Source organism: Scatophagus argus, chromosome 1, assembly GCF_020382885.2.
Source record: "Scatophagus argus isolate fScaArg1 chromosome 1, fScaArg1.pri, whole genome shotgun sequence".
Taxonomy (NCBI): Eukaryota; Metazoa; Chordata; class Actinopteri; family Scatophagidae; genus Scatophagus; species Scatophagus argus.
The window spans coordinates 6,003,265-6,022,780 of record NC_058493.1 but is presented as its reverse complement, the minus strand read 5'-3'; the positions used below and the strand labels follow the sequence as shown (position 1 = coordinate 6,022,780).

At 42.5% G+C, this 19,516-nt stretch overlaps 1 protein-coding gene across 3 annotated transcripts; it reads left to right on the top strand.

Annotated features, from left to right (window-relative positions):
* The first annotated feature begins 250 nt into the window (after positions 1–250).
* On the top strand, positions 251–19,482 carry eprs1 (glutamyl-prolyl-tRNA synthetase 1). Of its 3 annotated transcripts, XM_046404354.1 has the most exons (35): positions 251–417; positions 2,023–2,107; positions 2,243–2,342; positions 2,426–2,582; positions 2,699–2,835; positions 3,209–3,303; positions 3,396–3,522; positions 3,669–3,861; positions 3,960–4,131; positions 4,296–4,529; positions 4,701–4,785; positions 5,118–5,177; positions 8,720–8,830; positions 9,097–9,233; positions 9,315–9,522; positions 9,626–9,738; positions 9,849–9,966; positions 10,481–10,654; positions 10,740–10,907; positions 11,185–11,427; positions 12,005–12,223; positions 12,346–12,570; positions 12,670–12,929; positions 14,522–14,573; positions 14,725–14,934; positions 15,116–15,188; positions 15,370–15,449; positions 15,584–15,685; positions 15,813–15,968; positions 16,109–16,306; positions 16,502–16,675; positions 16,854–17,014; positions 17,908–17,986; positions 18,079–18,143; positions 18,391–19,482. In XM_046404354.1, the coding sequence occupies exons 1-35, from the start codon at positions 375–377 to the stop codon at positions 18,539–18,541; spliced, it is 4,965 nt and encodes a 1,654-aa protein (XP_046260310.1). In that variant the 5' UTR covers positions 251–374; the 3' UTR covers positions 18,542–19,482. The 3 variants fall into 3 exon arrangements, with proteins under 3 accessions (XP_046260310.1, XP_046260390.1, XP_046260472.1); XM_046404434.1 differs by lacking the exon at positions 11,185–11,427; XM_046404516.1 differs by lacking the exons at positions 12,005–12,223; positions 12,346–12,570.
* Positions 19,483–19,516: the final 34 nt, after the last annotated feature.

Sequence of the window (19,516 nt, the reverse complement as noted above, 5' to 3'; positions counted from 1 at the left end):
ACCATGTCTTGGTGTGCTGAAGCATTAAGATTTCCCTTCACTGGAAGTAAGGGGCCGAGCCCAACCTCTGAAAAGCAGCCCCATAAAGAGGTGTGTTTGGATACTTTTGTGTATATGGTGAATCTATCTAGTTTAGTCTGTTCCATTGACATACAGTCGCTGGTCTGTCCATACTCCCGTACTGTTGGTGGCAGTATTGCACCATTAGGTTGTTGTCTCTCAGTCATAATAACAAAAGAAGCTGCGTCTCCTCTGTGCTCTCCTGCTTCAGTGGTCATTGGCGTGTGGTGTGTTGGCTGTGCGCGCACTGCTATTTGCTTTTTTTTAAACAGTGAAAGGGCTTTATCACCTGTTTGGAAGAAGTATCTCAGAGTATGGCGTTAAACCTTATCATCAACACAAGCAATCCGCCTCTCGGTGAGTTGCAGCCTGCGATTCTTTCTTCAGTGAGTCGTGTGCGTGCAGTGAGTGACAGCTGGCTAGCTAGCCGGTCACATTTCGTGTCATAATTCAGACAAACTCACTTTGGAAATGTTACCCTTTGATGTTTATTTGCGTAATAAGCATAGCTGTGTTAAGGAAAAACTAAATAAACTGGACCAGTCAGTGGGATTTCGTAGTTGATAGGAGAGACATGAAAAAAATCGTAAAATTGCAAGTTTGCAACTCGAAATGTGGAAAGAGCTACAAATTAGTGAAGTGGTTTATTTTGCAATAAAGCAACACAGTAACTTTACCCAGATTAATCACAACTGTTATGTAGGTATACCCATTTCTGTTAAAATGGGGCGTGTTTTAAATTCGCTAACGTTACTAGCCAGTTAGCTAATTATAGGTAGCATTGGCTTCAAGACGCTAAACTTGCTCGCTTGTCGTCGTGGCACCCCAAACCACATGTGGGCAGTTCGTTAAAATGTCCTTTAATGACACCAGATACACTTTACTCTTCCGCCAGCACAGCTTTACGGGAATAGATATTAAGATGCTTCATTATATGCAGATACTCTTTACGAACTTGGAAATGACACATGGATAAGCCAGGCAAATGACAACACATACATTATGACATCAGCTAACTCGCATAGCTCAACTGGGTAGCTTGCGGTTAGACGTGTGCAACGTTACGTTATGTGCCAGATTTATCTACTATACCCTAGAGTATTTTAATAAGACATGACAGTTCATTGTATCGTGTTAAATAAAGTTAGGGCAGTGGCTGGTAGGTCATTTATTTGTATCAAGATAAGCTCATCCATTGATTAGCACTAACAGTGGCTAAACAGCGCCATCATCCTTTCACCGTGAAAACAGCAGGCTGATGCAAGCAAGTTGAAACGTGGAGTGTTGGATGTGGAGTGCATTTGCTCAGCACCAGGACTCTTCCCGGAAAGTGGAATACTGGGCAGTGATTGTCAGTGGAAAGGAAACCCAGTTTTCTTCTGCAGAGATGAGCTCACATAGAGTAAATTTATCTCCGCTAGACCTTTAGGGTACACTGTGCATGAGACCAACAGGACCTCAGGAATGCTGGGAGAACGAAGAAAGAGATGTTCTGATTAGAGACACATGATCTCTTTGCCAGCATTAGACATTAGTCTACACCATTAAGTCACAGCCTGAATTACATAATTAGCTTATTTGTCTACAGTATTCAACATTTTATTTTCACTGTCTATTACAATGTGTCCTGCTGACACACCTGAGTACTACTACAAAGTGTGCACAGCTGGAGGCTACATGAGAAGGGTGAGATTGCCGGTTGAACAAAGGAACATGAAACATTGCAGAACCAGCTAAGCTGGTTCTCTGACCAAAATGTTTCTGAAACTTGTCAGTCATCCAGGTTGTTTGTTCTATACTGAAGCAGCAAAATGTCTTTCAAATCTAGAGCAAATATGGTTGTCTCTTATCTAGCACTGCTGGATTCTTCAAGCAAAGTTTACTGAAGCTGGTCTGGTTCAGCCATCCTTGCCCAGATTCACAACAAAATCAAAACACTGAATTTGCTCTTCTGTCTTGCAGGGGCACTTCTGGCAGCAGAACATGTGAAGGCCAGTGTGCAGGTATCAGTGGAGGAAGGCAAAGACACCCAGCTTCATGTCTCAGAGTAGGTGACATAATTATTTTATAAAACTGTTGCTTAAGCTTAAACAACTTATTGTATAAAATTCTGTTTTGTGCAGTTTGTTGTTTTTCTTATTACTCTCCTGTCTCAACTTTGTGTTCTCTCTCCTTTCCTCAGTACAGTCAAGTTCAATGATGCCAACTCTATCAGTCGGTACTTGGCTCGGGTGGCTCCCGCGCTTGGCCTTTATGGGGCCAACACGATGGAGCAGACTGAGGTGTGTATATTTACTTGTGTGTATGCGACATACTTTGGGGTTCCTGATCTGTTTTTGAGATGCTCTTCATCTGGTATCTGCAGGTCGACCACTGGTTGGAGTTCAGCGCTCGCCGTCTGTGTGGTCAGCGGGGTTTGACTGTGGCACTGGGTGAACTGGATAAAGCCCTTTCACTGCGGACCTTCCTGGTTGGACATTCTGTCACCCTGGCTGACCTTTCTGTCTGGGCGGCCCTCAAAGGTCAGTGCCATCCAGGATGTACCAGTTTGCATCAACATCATTTTTTTTCTGTTTGTTTTTGATTGGAATGTGACAGGTGAAATGCAGCACTACAAGCTGTGGTTGTTTCTCTGCAGCTCATGAGGAGTGGCTGAACCAAGGCAAATCCTTTGTCCATGTCAGTCGCTGGTTCTCTTTCCTGAGCTCGCAGGTTCCCTTTTCTGCTGTTGGCAACAAGTATACTGTGAAGAAAGTTCCAATGAACAAATCAAGTGTAAGTACAATTTCAGACATTTACAATGTCAATTCAGTGCATGATTTGTCATTTGACATTCGTTATATTTGGAGCAAATTGTGTCGTGAACTGCCGTGTTTTTGTTTTTGTTCCTAAACAAAGAAAAACAAAATTGCTTGTGTGAAAAAGTGTTTAAATAGCAATGAACAAAAACTGCAGAAACTGTTGCTGTCTATGTAAATTAAACTGATGATCGCTGTCTTGTTAAATTACACTTCAGTCTTCACAGATTCATTGGTTGATTGTCGTGTTTACTGTAACTCACTCTTCACTCAGAAAGTAGCAGAATAAGTACACCATGAATGTAGCTCTGCTGTTGTATTTCTGACTGTTTTTTATCCCTGGGCAACAGTCAGAAGAGAAGAAACAGGATGTTGGCAAGTTTGTGGAGTTGCCGGGAGCTGAGATGGGCAAGGTGGTGGTTCGATTCCCCCCTGAGGCCAGCGGGTAAGCGCTGATCTGGAGTTAAGAAGTTCAGATCGTATGTTGTTAGATTAATTCATTGGAGCTGAGGAGATTTTTTCTGTCTCTTCGATCAGATACCTGCACATCGGGCATGCCAAGGCTGCCCTCCTCAACCAGCACTACCAGCTCACATTTAAAGGAAAGCTCATCATGCGATTTGATGACACCAACCCTGAGAAGGAAAAGGAGGACTTTGAGAAGGTAAAACATTCAGATGTAAAAACTAGTCACTATTTCCAGACTGTCTCAAGAAAAAGGTAACTGTTCTGACTTTTCATTGTTCAGGTGAAAAAAAATGCTAACAAAGGGTTTGTGTTCTTATTCTGCACATTTGTATTTGTTGTCAGGTGATCCTGGAAGATGTTGCCATGCTCCAGATCCATCCAGACCAGTTCACCTACACCAGCGACCACTTCCCTACCATAATGCGATTCGGTGAACAGCTGTTAGCTGAGGGCAAGGCCTACATCGACAACACGCCTCCTGAGCAGATGAAGCAGGAGAGGGAGCAGCGCGCTGAGTCCAAATGCAGAAATAACAGTACGTCTGGGGAAACATCACACTGAATGTTGATGCTACAACATGCACATTTGTGAGTTTAATGAAGCTTCACTATGGAACTTCTGTCCCTTGTGTAGCGGTGGAACAGAACATGAAGATGTGGTCTGAGATGAAAGCTGGGACAGAGTATGGTCAGACCTGCTGCATGAGGGCCAAGATTGATATGAGCTCCAACAACGGCTGCATGAGAGACCCCACCCTCTTCCGCTGCAAGAACTCTCCCCACCCTCGCACTGGAAACACATACAAGTACTTGATTATAATAATCCAGGGAAGGGAAACTAAGTCATTAGTTGTAATGATTTGTAATAAGTAACTAAATAATCAAACAATTTGCACATTGACATCTGGAGTACTTGTATCAATATTCTCCAAATTCTAATTGTTGAAACTGTTCCAATTCTTTTTTTCAGAGTCTACCCAACATATGACTTTGCCTGTCCCATCGTGGACAGCCTGGAGGGTGTGACCCACGCCCTTAGGACCACTGAGTACCATGATCGTGATGAGCAGTTCTACTGGATAATCGAGGCCCTACGCCTCAGGAAGCCTTACATCTGGGAGTACGCCAGACTCAACCTCAACAACACAGTGCTGTCCAAGAGGAAGCTCACCTGGTTTGTCGACCAGGGATACGTCGATGGATGGTAGGTTCAGTGTGATTTATCTGGAGGCTGATGCTGAATGCATAAGGTGGCCCCTCACACGATCCTCTGTGTCCCCTAATTAGCCACATATTCCTCCCCTTACTCTCTTCACCTACTTGTTTCATATCTGCTGCCATGTTCTCTTTTGACTTTTCTCATCCCTTGCACTAGGGATGACCCTCGCTTCCCCACTGTCAGAGGAGTCCTGAGGAGAGGAATGACTGTTGAGGGTCTGAAACAGTTCATAGCTGCCCAGGTATGTCAGTCACAGTTAAAAGATGATTATCTGATTGCAGATAATGAATGTATGAAAGATAATGTTCTCGACTCTCTGCCAGAACAGAGAATATGATGAATACGAAATCATAATCCGAAAAAGGCATTTAACACATTGAGAACCATTCTGAACATTGCACACAGTATTCCACTGAATTGTTCTTTTTAGCTTTCTGTGTTGAGTGTCACAATGTCAAAATAAAGGACTTAAAAGAGTTCACATTTTGTCATGTTACACCTTCACTGTCGCACTCGTGGAGTGCAAAAGGCTTTTGTAAGAGTTTAAATATTCTTTTATCCTGCTCTTTCTAGGGTGGATCCAGGTCAGTGGTGAACATGGAGTGGGACAAGATCTGGGCCTTCAACAAGAAGGTACATTTTTCACTTTCGTCATCCCACGTTTAGGACTGATTGTCTGAACCTAGCCATACACTTAAAAGGTGTTCAAAATGATTCTGACTTTGAATTCGTCTCCTTTAAGCATAATCTGAATTGTAGTAAGAATAAGGTGTACAAATGATTTCAAATATTTTAAATTGCCTTCTGTAGACCACTGACTGTGCCAACATGATGTAATGCTACCTTTGTGATCAGTCTGTCTGAAAATCAAACTGTTGATTTTAATCTTATAAGACACTCAAGTACAGGCCCTTGTATCTGCTGTTTTTGAGGGATAGGTGATAAGTTTGTCTGATCGGTCTGGTTTTATGTGTTAGAGAAAGGGGGGCTATAATGAACACATATGACACACTACCTGCCTGTGACTGACAATGGTTCAGAGAATTGCCTGTGGGTTCACTGCTGGCATGGCTTCTTTCTGCTTGGATGTTCTCATTCTGTTACTTTAATTTGCTACCTGGTTTCCTGCTTCATTAAGCTTCATTCACCTCCCCCCCCCCAACACTGAAAAATCTCTCAATAAACGAAGCCATTTCCTTCATTTCACACCCCAGATTTTTTTTTTTTTTTTGTATTTATGTTGTTTCTATCCAGTTTCATCTGTCTGAACGTCAGTGTTGCTTCATCCGTGTCGTTTCCCTTGCTGGCACTTGCTGCTTCATCCCCAAGTCAAGTTGAAGGTGTGATGCTTATGGTTGGGTTAGACATATAATACATATCTAATGCAAGGGAAAAAAGAAATGAGAGGTTTCAGAAGTTAGTTTGAATTTTAAAGTACATTTCATTCTAATGACAGGCTTTTCTTGCATCACTTCTGATTGGCAGAGTTAAATAAAAGGCTTAAAGGATGACGTCAGCTTTACAAACAGCTGCTTCTGTTTTTGCAAAGGGCTTCATGTGCATGATCGACTAACTCCTCCTCCCCTCTGCCTTCTTCAGACAGTCTCACTCCTCCAAACTTCTGTCACATCAACTTGGTTGTATTTATGATATTTATAGTTGGTGTAAGAGCAGCTCATGTTTTAATGTGCTTACAGATCTTCACCTTCACACCTATTTGTTTTAGATGTTCCAAGATTTGGCTAAAGCCTCTGAGATCACTGACCACGGGAGTACATGTGGTGCTAAATCACAGTCATGGTTCAGAAGAGAACAAAAGCAAACCAGATAAGAAATAACAGACATCGTGTCTTCTACACTGTGGCATCACTCAGTGGTTTCTAAAACCTGTTTGGTTTCCTGTGCTAGCTCCAGAACTTCAGGCCTTATTCTACCTAGGATACCACTCTATCTTAATTGGAAAATTTTACAGATTTCTTTAAATACTTCTGAAGTGTTAGTAGCCGTGCACTTGTCGCTCACCAAACAGCCTTATTTTATGTAAATGTTCACCTTTTGTACCTGTGTGGCTATTTAATGATCAGTTTACTTACTGGTAGCACATACAGTTGCTAGTGAATAGCCACAAGTGTATTTGATTACATACGGAACAAGAGAAAAAGCATTAATGAAGCTTAACAGACTTGGCTCAAGTTGAAACGGATTTGAATTAATTTTCAGTCACAAAATATGATTAAATCTTTGGTCACTAAATCTGATTTGTGATCTGTTGTCTCTGCAGGTGGTGCTTCTTAGGCCAGTGCTTGTCGGAATCCTTGTGATTTTATGCTAACATTGTGTTGCTAATTTAACATTTTCAAGACCTGAAAAGTCTCCCACTGGCATTTTATTTATCCATTTTCTGTATTTGGGCTTTGGGAGTTCATAACGTGGTGGATAATGTTGCTCATTCGGAAGGAAAGTTGAGGCTTGGCTAGAGGTGGAAACATAAGTGCAAAACAATAACAGGAGAGTGCAACAGTTGTTTTAGGACAAAGCAGTGAGGGAAAATTATGTGAAAGGTCCATTCTGTGTAAATCTGTCTGTACCTCTTTCCCCTCTCTCTTCCTCCCTCCTTGTATCTGACATTAAACAGCATCTCACTCTTCTGTTTCCAAGCTGCCAGTTAGCTGTCTGAAGGTACTCCTCCACCTCCTCTTCTTGCTCATTGTCACCCACCACCCCCTGCTTTCATCATGGCCTGGTTTGTCTGAAAATCCACCAACAACCTTCACTACTTTACCAGCCAGACAGATGTTCAGAGTGTGTAAACTGTATCCCTGTGTAGCTGTCAAAAGACAAAAAACTTTAAAAAGCAGAGGGTAACAGAGTTGTGTCGTGGTTGGTCAGAGAGACATGTCCTTTAGCAAGACATTAGGAGGTTCTACTAGCTCCCAGGTGCTGCTTTAAATCTGCGTGCATTAGAAGTGCAGGCTTTAATGAAGTGGTTTGTATCCGGGGTTGGGCCCCCTATGAGAAAGCTTATCTTGGATCTTGTCACAAAAACTAATAATATGATAAAATAATGGATCGGCGTTAACTTGCTTTCACACCATCCTTTTTTTTTTTACCTGTTCGTTGCTTTCATCACCTCCTTTTTTATTTATTTATTTTTTTTTACCTGTTTGTTGCTTTCATCACCTCCTATTTTCCATCCTCCGTAAATGTCAGACAGTCCCTTCACCACAGGAAGTGTCAAATCGAAGCTCTCTTTATATTTACACAACCTTTATATCCAGTGTTAAATCCTCCTCTCGTCATGTCTCCTCTGCGTAACTTCCCTTCCTTTAATCCGGCAGAGCAGTTGAGACATTTCTTCTTAATTTATTGACTATATCCACTTTGTTTAACATGGTCCTCACAGATAATCATGAGTTTGTTAGTGTGTCATGATTACTGATAAGAACTTTGATAAGAAGTGGTTTTTCTGTAGCAGCTGTCATCTCACTGCAAAAAGATCACAAGAGATACATTTTCAGCATTTGGTATGATTATCAGTCAAGACCACAAAGTGTTACACATTTGATGCTCTAAGGTCTGTGGGAAAAATTATTTAATAAGACTGATTGTTTTGTGATTTAGCATATAAAAATCATAAAATTGATCAAATCGCGCTTATCGGTTCATCACTGTTATAAATGAGATAATTCCTGTTCCCACTGTGGCCTGCATACGTGCAGATTCCGTTGTACTGTGAGGTAGTTTGTGTCAAAGTATTCAACAGTGTTTGTTTTTTGTACTTCTGCTTGGACAGTCTATGCTGCTGCTATCCATTCAGTTGTCATTTGGCCTTCTAAACACTCAAGCTGGCTGGTAAAATAGTGCCTGGTGGCTGAATGAGCAGCTGAAGAAAAGCTTGTTTGTCTCACTTTCATGCACCCATGGTTCACTCATCTTATTTTCTTGTGCGTCTTCCTTTCTTCATTTGTCACTTACTGATCTGGGGTATTTTTGCACCAATTTTTGTTGTGATTTGTTTTCAAAGAAAAACAATTTTTGGATAAAGTTGCCTCATTTCCTGCTTTGCCCTTTCATTACTTACCATTTTTTGTGGGAAATCTTATGAAGCAGAAGCCTGTGGTTTCATTTACTGACCTTTATGTATCTGTTTTTGTGTGTGTGTGTGCATGTGTTAGGTTATTGACCCAGTAGCTCCCAGGTACACAGCTCTGTCCAGCTCCTATGTGGTTCCTGTTTCCGTCCCAGAGGCTACAGAGGAGGTCAAAGAAGTGGCCAAACATCCTAAGGTTAGGGTCTCTCTCTGGTTCTCTCTCTCTCTCTAAAGATTTCTGCACTAGATGATCTAATCAGGAGACCATTTCTGATTTTTTTTTTTTTTTTTTGCACTTTACAGAAGTTCAGCCATTATAGATAGGATGTAAAATCTTCCTGTGACTCAGAAGAACAAATATTACTTTGGATATAAATGGGCACTTTGGAAATAATAATGTGATTTATTTATTTATTTATTTTGTGTTCAATTATGAAACACTCAACTTCTGTGTCCATCCAGAACGCAGACGTGGGCATGAAGAAGGTTTGGTATGGACCTCGAGTTCTGGTTGAAGGAGCCGATGCTGAAACGTTTTCAGAGGGCGAGATGGTTACCTTCATCAACTGGGGCAACCTCATCATCACCAAGATCAACAAGTATTTAAGATCATTGCTCAGCTAGTCCGCATTGTCAGTGAGAATTACATGACATCACGCTTAACTATTCTCTCCATTCAGAGGGGCTGACGGTAAGGTCGTGTCCATGGAGGCTCGTCTGAACCTGGACAACAAGGACTACAAGAAGACCACAAAGATCACATGGCTTGCTGACACAAACAGTGCCCCCCCACTGCCCACCATCTGCATCAACTACCAGCCTCTCATTTCCAAAGCCGTCATCACCAAGGACGATGACTTCAAAGACTACATTAATAAAAACAGCAAGGTCTGTTCAGCAGTATGTGTTCTTACCCTTGCAGAGTTTGTGATATTTGCTTTTGTTATTTTTATGCCTTTTGTTGACTTTTTCTCATTCTCAACTCTCTCAGTCAGAGGAGAGGATGCTTGGAGATCCTTGTCTGAAAAACCTGAAGAAAGGAGACATCATCCAGCTCCAGAGACGGGGCTTCTACATCTGTGACCAGCCCTATGAGCCAGTCAGGTAAGGGGAAGAGACACAACAGATGTACATGGATCTGCCCGGTGCTGTCGCCATTTTCTGCTGTCTAAGCTTCTAAGCTTGTTTCTGTCTGATGTTTTTAACATCTGTAGTCCTAACAGCTGTAAGGATTGTCCTTGTGTCCTCCTCTACATTCCTGATGGACATGTCAAGGAGATGCCAACTGCTGGATCCAAGGAGAAGAGCAAGAGCCAGGCCTCCAGCACCAAAGTGAGTGCTGTAGAAGACACCCCTCATCCAAATGTTTTCTAGTTATATACCAATGGCCTTTATCTTCTGTTTTATCTGATTTGTTATCAGTGAAAAGAACTCTAAAATGTCCCAAAGGCAGAATTTATTTGAAACTTCAGCTATAAGCCAGAGCTCCACTACTCACCTCAAGTGAGCTTGCTGAGTATTTAGACTCTGATGCAATCTGGTCTTTTGTTGCTTAGTATGGATGAAAAATTATTGATCTAGACTTGGATGAGATTTTCAGGTAAATGTCCCAGTTGGAAGTCAATCATATTTTTACTTTGCCTAATATCACAAATCACAGAGTTGCCTAGGGCTTGATGCTATGTACAGCATAAGACAGTGGTAGTGATAGCTAACTCGTCTAACCTGTCATGCAAATGTTGGACAAATAGGCTAAGAGTCTGTCAGTACAACACGGATAAACTGGTACTTGTCAGTGTTTTGCTCTGCTTCTTCATCTCTAAATCTGCCTTTCCTCTCGTCTTAGCCTGCTGCCCCAGCAAAGGCTACCTCAACCTCTGCCCCAGCATCTGACTCAGCCTCAGCTGGTGACTTGTTCTCCAGCATTGTAGCACAAGGTGAAACTGTCCGCCAGCTGAAGGCCTCCAAGGCTCCTAAAGACCAGGTGGACCAGGCAGTTCAGCAGCTGCTTTCCCTGAAGGTCTGTCAGCCTTAATTAAACACAATAAAGCCTCACAGTTATTCCAGTGACATGCAGTCTCATTCATTTTTTTCTTTCTCTGCAGGCACAGTTCAAGCAGAAGACAGGTATGGACTACAAGCCAGGCATGACTCCTCCCACTTCTGCTCCAGCCCCAGCCCCCACAGCAACAGACTCCTCCTCTTGCCCATTTACTCGCGTTGTCGAGCAGGGTGAGCTGGTCAGGAAACTAAAGGCAGAGCAGGCACCTAAGGTATTGGGACATTCTTCCAAAGTAGTAATTATGTCCACATCCATTTGTCTAGTCAACCCTCATGTCCTAAGTTATCTGTCCATTTGTTGAAACTTGTCCAGTCATTTCTCGTATTCTCATTCACTGCCCTGTGAATTTTCGCATCCGAAGTCATTTGTCTAGTCGCTCACTACTCGTTTCCCAAATATGTCTGGTCCTGTCTCCCACTTCATGTGCATGCCAGTGAAGTTTATCCTTAACAACATGCAAAGATAAGCTGGTTTGTTGATGGTACCAGGACCAGATTGACGTAGCAGTGAAGCAGCTCCTCGCTCTCAAGGCGGAGTTTAAAAAGCTGACCGGTCAGGATTACAAACCAGGGATGTCCCCTTCCACTCCTGCCTCCTCTGCTCTGTCTCCTGCAACTTCCTCCTCCTCCTCCTCCTCCTCCTCCTCTCCTCCTCCTCCTTCTGGCCTGTATGAACGTGTTGCCCAACAGGGGGAGGTTGTGAGGAAACTGAAGTCTGAGAAAGCCCCCAAGGTATTCTGATGCAACATCGCAAACAGTAGAGATAGAGATTTTAAAAAAAAAATTAAATAAAAACTCTCTCCCTTTTTCTAACTGGTTTGAGGTGGGCAGAGCTCAGAGGGACAGTTGACAGTTGTCATCACACAGCGCCTCTCCAAACTGCCTTGAAGTAACATGGCAAGAATACAGCAGGGGTGTTTCTGGTCTTATATGACGATTTTTAAAAGTTGAACTCAGTAAAATGCAGAAGACGTGTCTCTGTAGAACATATGAGAAAGGGAATACCAAAGATTGTGTAAAAGGAGAAGAATGGATAAAGTACCTGCATTAATAACGCTAATAACAATAAGGTATAAAATACTTTGCTTGTAGATCTGGTGTGTTGCATCAACGTATGTGAATAATGATAAAAAGCTAAACCTGACCTCTGTTGGTGAAAATTAGCCACTAAGCTAAGCTTATTTCATTGGAATATTAATATTTTTCTTAATGTTAATTATGATTGTGTCAGTACAAGTGTAAACCCATTCCTGTGTGATTAAAAACTGCCTTCAAACGAGTCACAGTATCATCGTCCATGTGTCCCCAGGACCAGATTGATGCAGCAGTGAAACAGCTTCTCGCCCTGAAGGCAGAGTACAAACAGGTCACAGGCCAGGAGTACAAGCCTGGAGTGGCCCCAGTCCAGAAAGCCCCCGTCTCAGTCCAGAACAGCCCCAGCCCTGCCCCTGCTGCCTCCGGCCTCCACGAAAGGGTTGCTGAGCAGGGAGAAGTGGTCAGGAAACTGAAGGCTCAAAAGGCCTCCAAGGTGAGATCACACATCCGTCCCACCAGTTTTCCCTTGCTTTCAAAGTCTTTATATTGTAGAGTAGTCCTGCATCTGTTCCTGCTGCTGTTACTAAATACTTCTCTTTGTGCTGGCTGTTTCAGGATCAGATAGATGCTGCAGTGAAGCAGCTGTTGAATCTGAAGGCAGAGTATAAACAACAGACCGGACAGGATTACAAACCAGAAATGCAAGCCCCATGTAGCCCAGTCCAGACCAGCTCGTCATCGACTCAGTCCAGCTCCTCACCACAGGCCCAGAAACTGTTCTCACAGGTGGCCCAACAGGGGGAGCTGGTGAGGAAGTTGAAGTCAGAGAAAGCCCCCAAGGTAAGGAATCAGTCACAGAGTGAAATTAAATACAGCTAGAACTGGAGAGGAATACATCAAAACAGCTGTCCCCCCCAACCCCCTCACCTCCCATTTCAGGACCAGGTAGATGAAGCTGTGAAGACTCTCCTGGACCTGAAGACCAAATACAAGACACTTACTGGAGAGGATTATAAACCAGTGGCTGCTGCTGGAGCCACAGGAGGAGAGGACAAAAACCGCAAAGAGAGGGAGAACAAGTCTGAGAAACAAGGAGGAGGAGGGAAGAAGGGGAAAGGAGACAAAGCCAGCCAGGGCAAGGATGCCTCAGGAGGAGCAGGAGGTGCAGGAGAGGGTCAAGGACCCAAGAAACAAACACGGTGAGAGACAAATGAAAGGAGAGGGGTGAGGAAGTAGAATAATAAAAGTTTCAAACGTTTCTAGCCAGCACAATGCTTGTTATAAAAGTTCTTCTCTGGTTGCAGTCAAAATGATAATCCTCATTACAAATGCTGTGAACATCATTGTAATGTTATTGACGGACAAACTTATATTTTACTTTTTGCATCTGAAGTCAGCTTTTCTACTTTGACCTCTTTCTTTCAGACTCGTTCTATAAGTGCAGATTTAAACTCACATTATGAATGTCAAAACACCAACAGGTGTTCAGATCCATATTTTTGACTCTCGTCACTTGTGGAAAGATTTATCCCTCTTGCAGCAGCGCTCCGCACGCTGAACGAAAAGTTAAAAAAAGACGTGTAATGAGATTACATGGCATTGTATTACAGTTGGATGTTGGAAGCAGCATCAGAGTGTCTGAGCCAGTAAAAACATTGCACTGAACTCTCTTCTCATCATTGTGTTCTGAGCACATTATAGTTATGTTATTACATTATATCATGAATGAGATGATTCTGTAGTGAGATGCATAGTTTTTTGTGGCAGAGTTGAATTGTTACCACATACTGTACGTGGCAGTTGATGGATAGTTTTACTCAAACTTTGCAATGCCATGAGTGGTGTATTTTAGCCTTTAAACAAAAATGGGACTGTGCGAGGACAGAGGCAGATACTCGGATTTGTTTGTTGGAGACTGAAGATGGATCATCCATATGCAGCCGTCTGCTACCGTAGCTTATCGACTGAAGAGAATTTTTTACATTTTTGTACACACATTTGGTGAGTTTTTAATGGTTGCTGTGTTTATTTTATCTGCTTGATCAGTGCTTGTGTTCTGCTGTCAGCCTTCAGGATGAAAATGTATTGCTCTATGATAGTGCTGCACTAATATATATAAATATTTATATTCTGTTTTTTTTAATCATAATGAATACACACATTGGCTCCTGTAAACCCTTACATTCCAAAGACCTGCTGATATAAACAATAATTTTTTTGTGTATAGAAACCATAAAGCACAATAAAGACTCCTGTTTCTCAGATAAAGACTAATAACTATGATATTAAAATCAGCCCATTAATGGGCATTATGCTTTTTTTCCCGTATGGTGCGGCCCTATCTTTTGTTTGTCAGTAGGAAGCTGGTTTGCTGGCTTCACAGTTACTGATGTGAGCTTGGAGCTGCATGATTGGCTGGACTGGGAATAGCTGTGTGTTTTGTTAGAAATGTTTGAATGCACTCAGGAGTAAACTTGTACCTTCTAATCGGGCGCGGCCTGATCTGTCAGTGTTTGTGTTGTGGTCATTTCCCAGGTCACCCTGTCACTGTGTTTGGGCAGCACTTCATCACCACTGCCATGAAGCGCACATAATAACAGTCTGAGTAGAGAATACTGGAATGCAGTTAAACACACAGACTTTGGGTCCAAATTAGGATCTCCACTTCTTAAGAAAATAATCATTTAAAAATTGTGATTAACAAAATAAAAACACCTTGAAATACTAAGTGATCTGTATTGTATCATAATGTCAATGTTTGCATCATACTAACTTGCCTGTCTCTTGACAGGTTGGGTTTGGAGGCCAAGAAAGAGGAGAACCTGGCTGACTGGTACTCTCAGGTGAGTAAAACAGATGCAGGTTCGCAAACTAAACCTTTTCTGCTTGCAAAAAAATCTCTGATGAACACAAAGAAAACATTAAAAAAAGTCCAGTCTTTTCTGATGCAACTTTTGAAAAGGCCCCTTTTGATATGTTGCTTGTTTCCTCCAGGTCATCACTAAAGCAGAGATGATTGAGTACTACGATGTCAGTGGCTGCTATGTGCTGCGGCCCTGGTCCTTCGCCATCTGGGAGGCCATTAAAGAATTCTTTGACCGGGAGATTAAGAAACTGGGTGTGGAGAACTGCTACTTCCCCATGTTTGTCTCTCAGGCTGCCCTGGAGAAGGAAAAGTCCCATATTGAAGACTTTGCTCCAGAGGTAAAGGGACCATTCTTTTATGTCATCCTTGCATGGATAAAATAACATGTTGGAGCCCGTGTTTAAGAAAAATAAAAATGTCAGCAGTATACTTTGCTGAAACGAAAAGATAATGAATGGAGCACAACATTATGACTGCATGATGTTAATAATCGTTTCTTGGTGATGTCATCTTTATTAGGTTGCCTGGGTAACCCGGTCAGGAAAGACTGAGCTGGCCGAGCCCATTGCTGTCAGACCCACCAGTGAGACAGGTCTGACCCACAGCTCTTTAGCTTAAGACCAGACTGCATATCCGAGTAGACACACATAGCCTGAGCATACACACTCTCTTAATGGCTTTTGAAACATTTCACTTGATTTTGATGGAGTGAATAGCCTGGTTTTGTTGATCTGTTGTGTTTTCTATGAACTCTTGCTCCTGTTTTGCTTCAGTGATGTACCCTGCCTATGCTAAATGGGTCCAGTCCCACAGAGACCTGCCAATCAAACTCAACCAGTGGTGTAATGTTGTGGTCAGTATCCTCCTACAGTCACACCTACTTTGTTTCCATTCACAATTCCTGTTTCACACATCGTGCTTGTACATCTTCACTGTCTTATTACAAGACTGTTCTGACCTCTTTCTCTCCCCCATTCCTCCTTCCAGAGATGGGAGTTCAAACATCCCCAGCCCTTCCTGAGGACAAGGGAGTTCTTATGGCAGGAGGGACATACGGCCTTTGCTACCAAAGAGGAGGCAGCTGAGGAGGTAACAGCCAGACAAACACTACCACCACAAGCACTCATCTGTAGTTGTCTGTGATGCATAATACCGCAGTGCATTCAGGTTGCAAAACAGTAAGTCTTTGTGTGCTTTACACATTATTTATTTGTAGGTGCTTCAGATTCTGGATCTGTACGCCAGGGTGTATGAGGAGCTGATGGCGATCCCCGTAGTGAAGGGGAGGAAGACGGAGAAAGAGAAGTTTGCAGGTGGAGATTACACTACCACTGTGGAGGCGTTCATCTCTGCCAGCGGCAGAGCCATTCAGGTACTGCAGTATACTGGAGTACTTCACTCGATTCTCTCTTTCATACACAATTGATTTCATTTGAGTGGATTTTTTAACAGCAAAGTAAACACAGCTTTTCCTGTTTCCCACATCTGACCCATTGATTTGCACTTCCTCAGGGTGCAACATCCCACCATCTTGGTCAGAACTTCTCCAAGATGTTTGAGATTGTGTTTGAGGATCCAAAGAGGCCGGGTGAGAAACAGCTGGCTTTCCAGAACTCCTGGGGAATCACTACCAGGACCATTGGTGTCCTCACTATGGTCCACGGTGACAACATGGGTCTTGTACTGCCACCCAGAGTGGCCTGTCTGCAGGTAGACACACACACACACACACACTTTTTTGTTTTTTGTTTTTTTTACCTGACAGATGTGTACCGTAATTACCATGAAGCACAAGACACCTGCTTTTTCTCTTATTCTTATTTTGCTTGCATGGTAGTAAATGACCAGCTCATGTTAAACTCTGACACATTCAGAAGATAACTCATAGACTACTTGTTTTTCCAGGTTGTCATCATCCCATGTGGGATCACTGCCTCCCTGCCAGAGCAGGAGAAAGAGGCACTATTGACCCAGTGCTCTAAATATATGAGCAGGCTGCTGGATGCTGGTATCAGGGTGAAAACTGACGTCCGAGACAACTACTCCCCAGGGTGGAAGTTCAACCACTGGGAACTCAAGGTCAGAGATACAATTGTAACAGTGGTAGTAGTTAATGAAGTGCTTTAACTGAAGACAGTAATTCAACAAGAGAAAACAATGAAATAAAGCATAAGTCAACACGTGTCATGAATAGCTTCCTCTCTCTCTCTTGTCTCTCTGTTGTTTCTGTCTTTGTATGTCTGGGTCTCTCATTCAGGGAGTTCCTATCCGTCTGGAAGTGGGTCCTAAAGACATGCAGCAGCGTCAGTGTGTTGCTGTGAGGAGAGACTCGGGTGTGAAGGTGACAGTTCCAGAAGCTGAGGTGGAGAAGATGCTGCTTGCCATGTTGGAGGACATCCAGACCAGCCTGTATAATAAGTAAGATGCAGCACCACACACTAGGGTCATACTTGCGTATCAGAAGTACAACTAGGCAAACAACTAACAAGTGGTACGCTGTCTTGTCAGAGTATGGAAAAACTGCCTCAAGGGCTCTAAATTCCACTGAAAGAATGTTAACACTGTGGTCTGTAGTGTCATGTGACAGAAAGACATGCTATTACAGAGACTTTCACTGTACAGAAAAATACATACTGAACCTCCTGTTCTCATGGCAGTCGGACCTTAACTTACAATCATGTAGATTGCAACAGTGACAGCTGGAAACTCTTTTTCTTGGAATAAAATTCACTTGTTTCTGTACTTGACCCCTTCCATTGATTTCCTCTTCCTGTCAAGGAGCTTCATCCATTTGATTTTGTGGCCCTGGTGCTCTGGGCTTTCATGTTTAGGTCATGGTGCTGGATCTCCGCCCTGTAGCTCCAACCCAAACCCAGAGTTTCTGCCCTGGCAAAAACAGCCCCAAAACCTCTTTTATGAGCAAGAATGTGTTTAATTCTTTGGCACTGCACACTAACTAGCAGCTGAGGAGCCAGATTTGTCCCTCAGGTGCTGGTAAAGACCAAAAACTCTGGTAAAACAGAGTCAATATTGGAATTGACTTCTGGGTATGTGAAGAAGCAAGTGTGTGTTTACAACTTGTTTCTCCTGCCCCGAGGTGGCCCAAAAAAATCAGTCATTTCAGATTTTAAATGATCCCCTTTCCCAACCAGCTGGGGGCGATGTTGTGTTAGAAATTGTGTGTGATAGTACAGACTGTGAAAGCTGTAAATGAGAATGCACAAAATTACTGCAAAATGAAGAGGTGCTTAATGGCTGCCCATAAACATGCAAGAAGACTGATTAAAGTGTGTCGTGTCTGTGTTTGTCAGAGCTTCAGATGACCTGAAGAAAAACATGGTGGCTGCAGACACAATGGAACAGTTCCAGAAAGAGTTGGATCAGGGCAAGGTGAGCAACACAACCTAGACTCAGCGTAAACTATTTCACTGACTGTCCTCTTTTTTGTAAATGACTGGTAAAACCCTTGTCTTGTTTGATAGATTGTCCAGATCCCCTTCTGTGGAGGAATTCAGTGCGAGGATTGGATCAAGAAAACCACTGCCAAGTACGTCTGACATACTACTGTCTGATGTGATCGTTCATGCTTCGCTTCACCTTTATGATATAACAAAAGAAAAAAAGAAAACGTATTCAAGCACCTCATTATGTGCACAGATGACTGAAAACAGCAATAATAATAATAATAATAATATTTTAATATATTAGTTATTCCCGCCCAATGTCACCTCCTTGTGCATCACATACTCTAATTTCAACCCGTAAAGATATTTTTGTGTTTTGTTTTCCTGTAGGGACCAGGACCTGGAGCCTGGAGCTCCTTCCATGGGAGCGAAGAGCCTCTGTATCCCTTTCTCCCCCCTGAAGACACTACAGCCTGGTCAGATGTGTGTCAGTGGCAAAGAGCCTGCCCAGTACTACACCCTGTTTGGACGCAGTTACTAAAGACCTGCTCTACTGGAGCATGAGGATCAATGTCAAAAAGGGCTTCTCTTCCTTTCATCTAGTTCTTCTCTGATCTCTTGTAGGTGTCTATGGTAATAGGAGTACGGAGGTGAATGGGCTGTGGTCTTAAGAATATGTTATCTCTGTTAGTTTTTTTTAACATATGTTAACATTGCTATAATGTATCTGAACGTGAAGGTGAGGGAATCTGTTTTCTACTTCTGTTACTCTTATTGTTCCGTTATGAGAGAAAATGTTTGTAGAATTGTTCCTCTCCTCCGTGGCTGTTTACTCTTTAAATACCAATTCAAAAGAACACCCACTGTCCAGCAGGGCTTTGCATTAGAACAGGAAGCACTACTAGACACGTGGCAAATATTCAGCTTGGCAGGTATTGAATCATCTTGTGGTTCTTTAAAAACACGTGAGGAGCAAGTAAAATGGTAAAAGCAAGTGGTATATTATGGAAACAACTTTTGATCTGATACTCTTTTTTTTTTTTTTTTTTTTACTGCCAAGAAAAAAACTCCAATTTAGTTAGATTTATTCAGGTTTCTGTCAACATTTATGAATTTAGAAAGTTTGGACCTTTTCTAATCCTGGGAAACTCCTGAAAACATGTACGGATGAGAGAAATGACTGGGGAAAAGTCCTCTTTGCCTGTCAGCAGTCCCATGTCTTGCAGCCAAACTGTCTCAGGAACTCTGCAGGTACTCAGGCTTGTAGCTGGCGTGTTACTGTCACAGCTTTATCAGCCCTCCTCACTTTGTACTTGTTACAGTAACTGGCTTGTGGTTCACAGATCAGATCTGCCAGAGCTAAATGACAAAATCTCTTATGAACTGTGTATGGTTAATAACCTATAATATCTTTCTGTCGCTTCTCTCTCATTAAATAACTCTACAGCTTATCTATAATAAAGTAATTTCCATGGACATCTACCCTGCTGAGTTGACCATTGGTTATTTGTGTTGG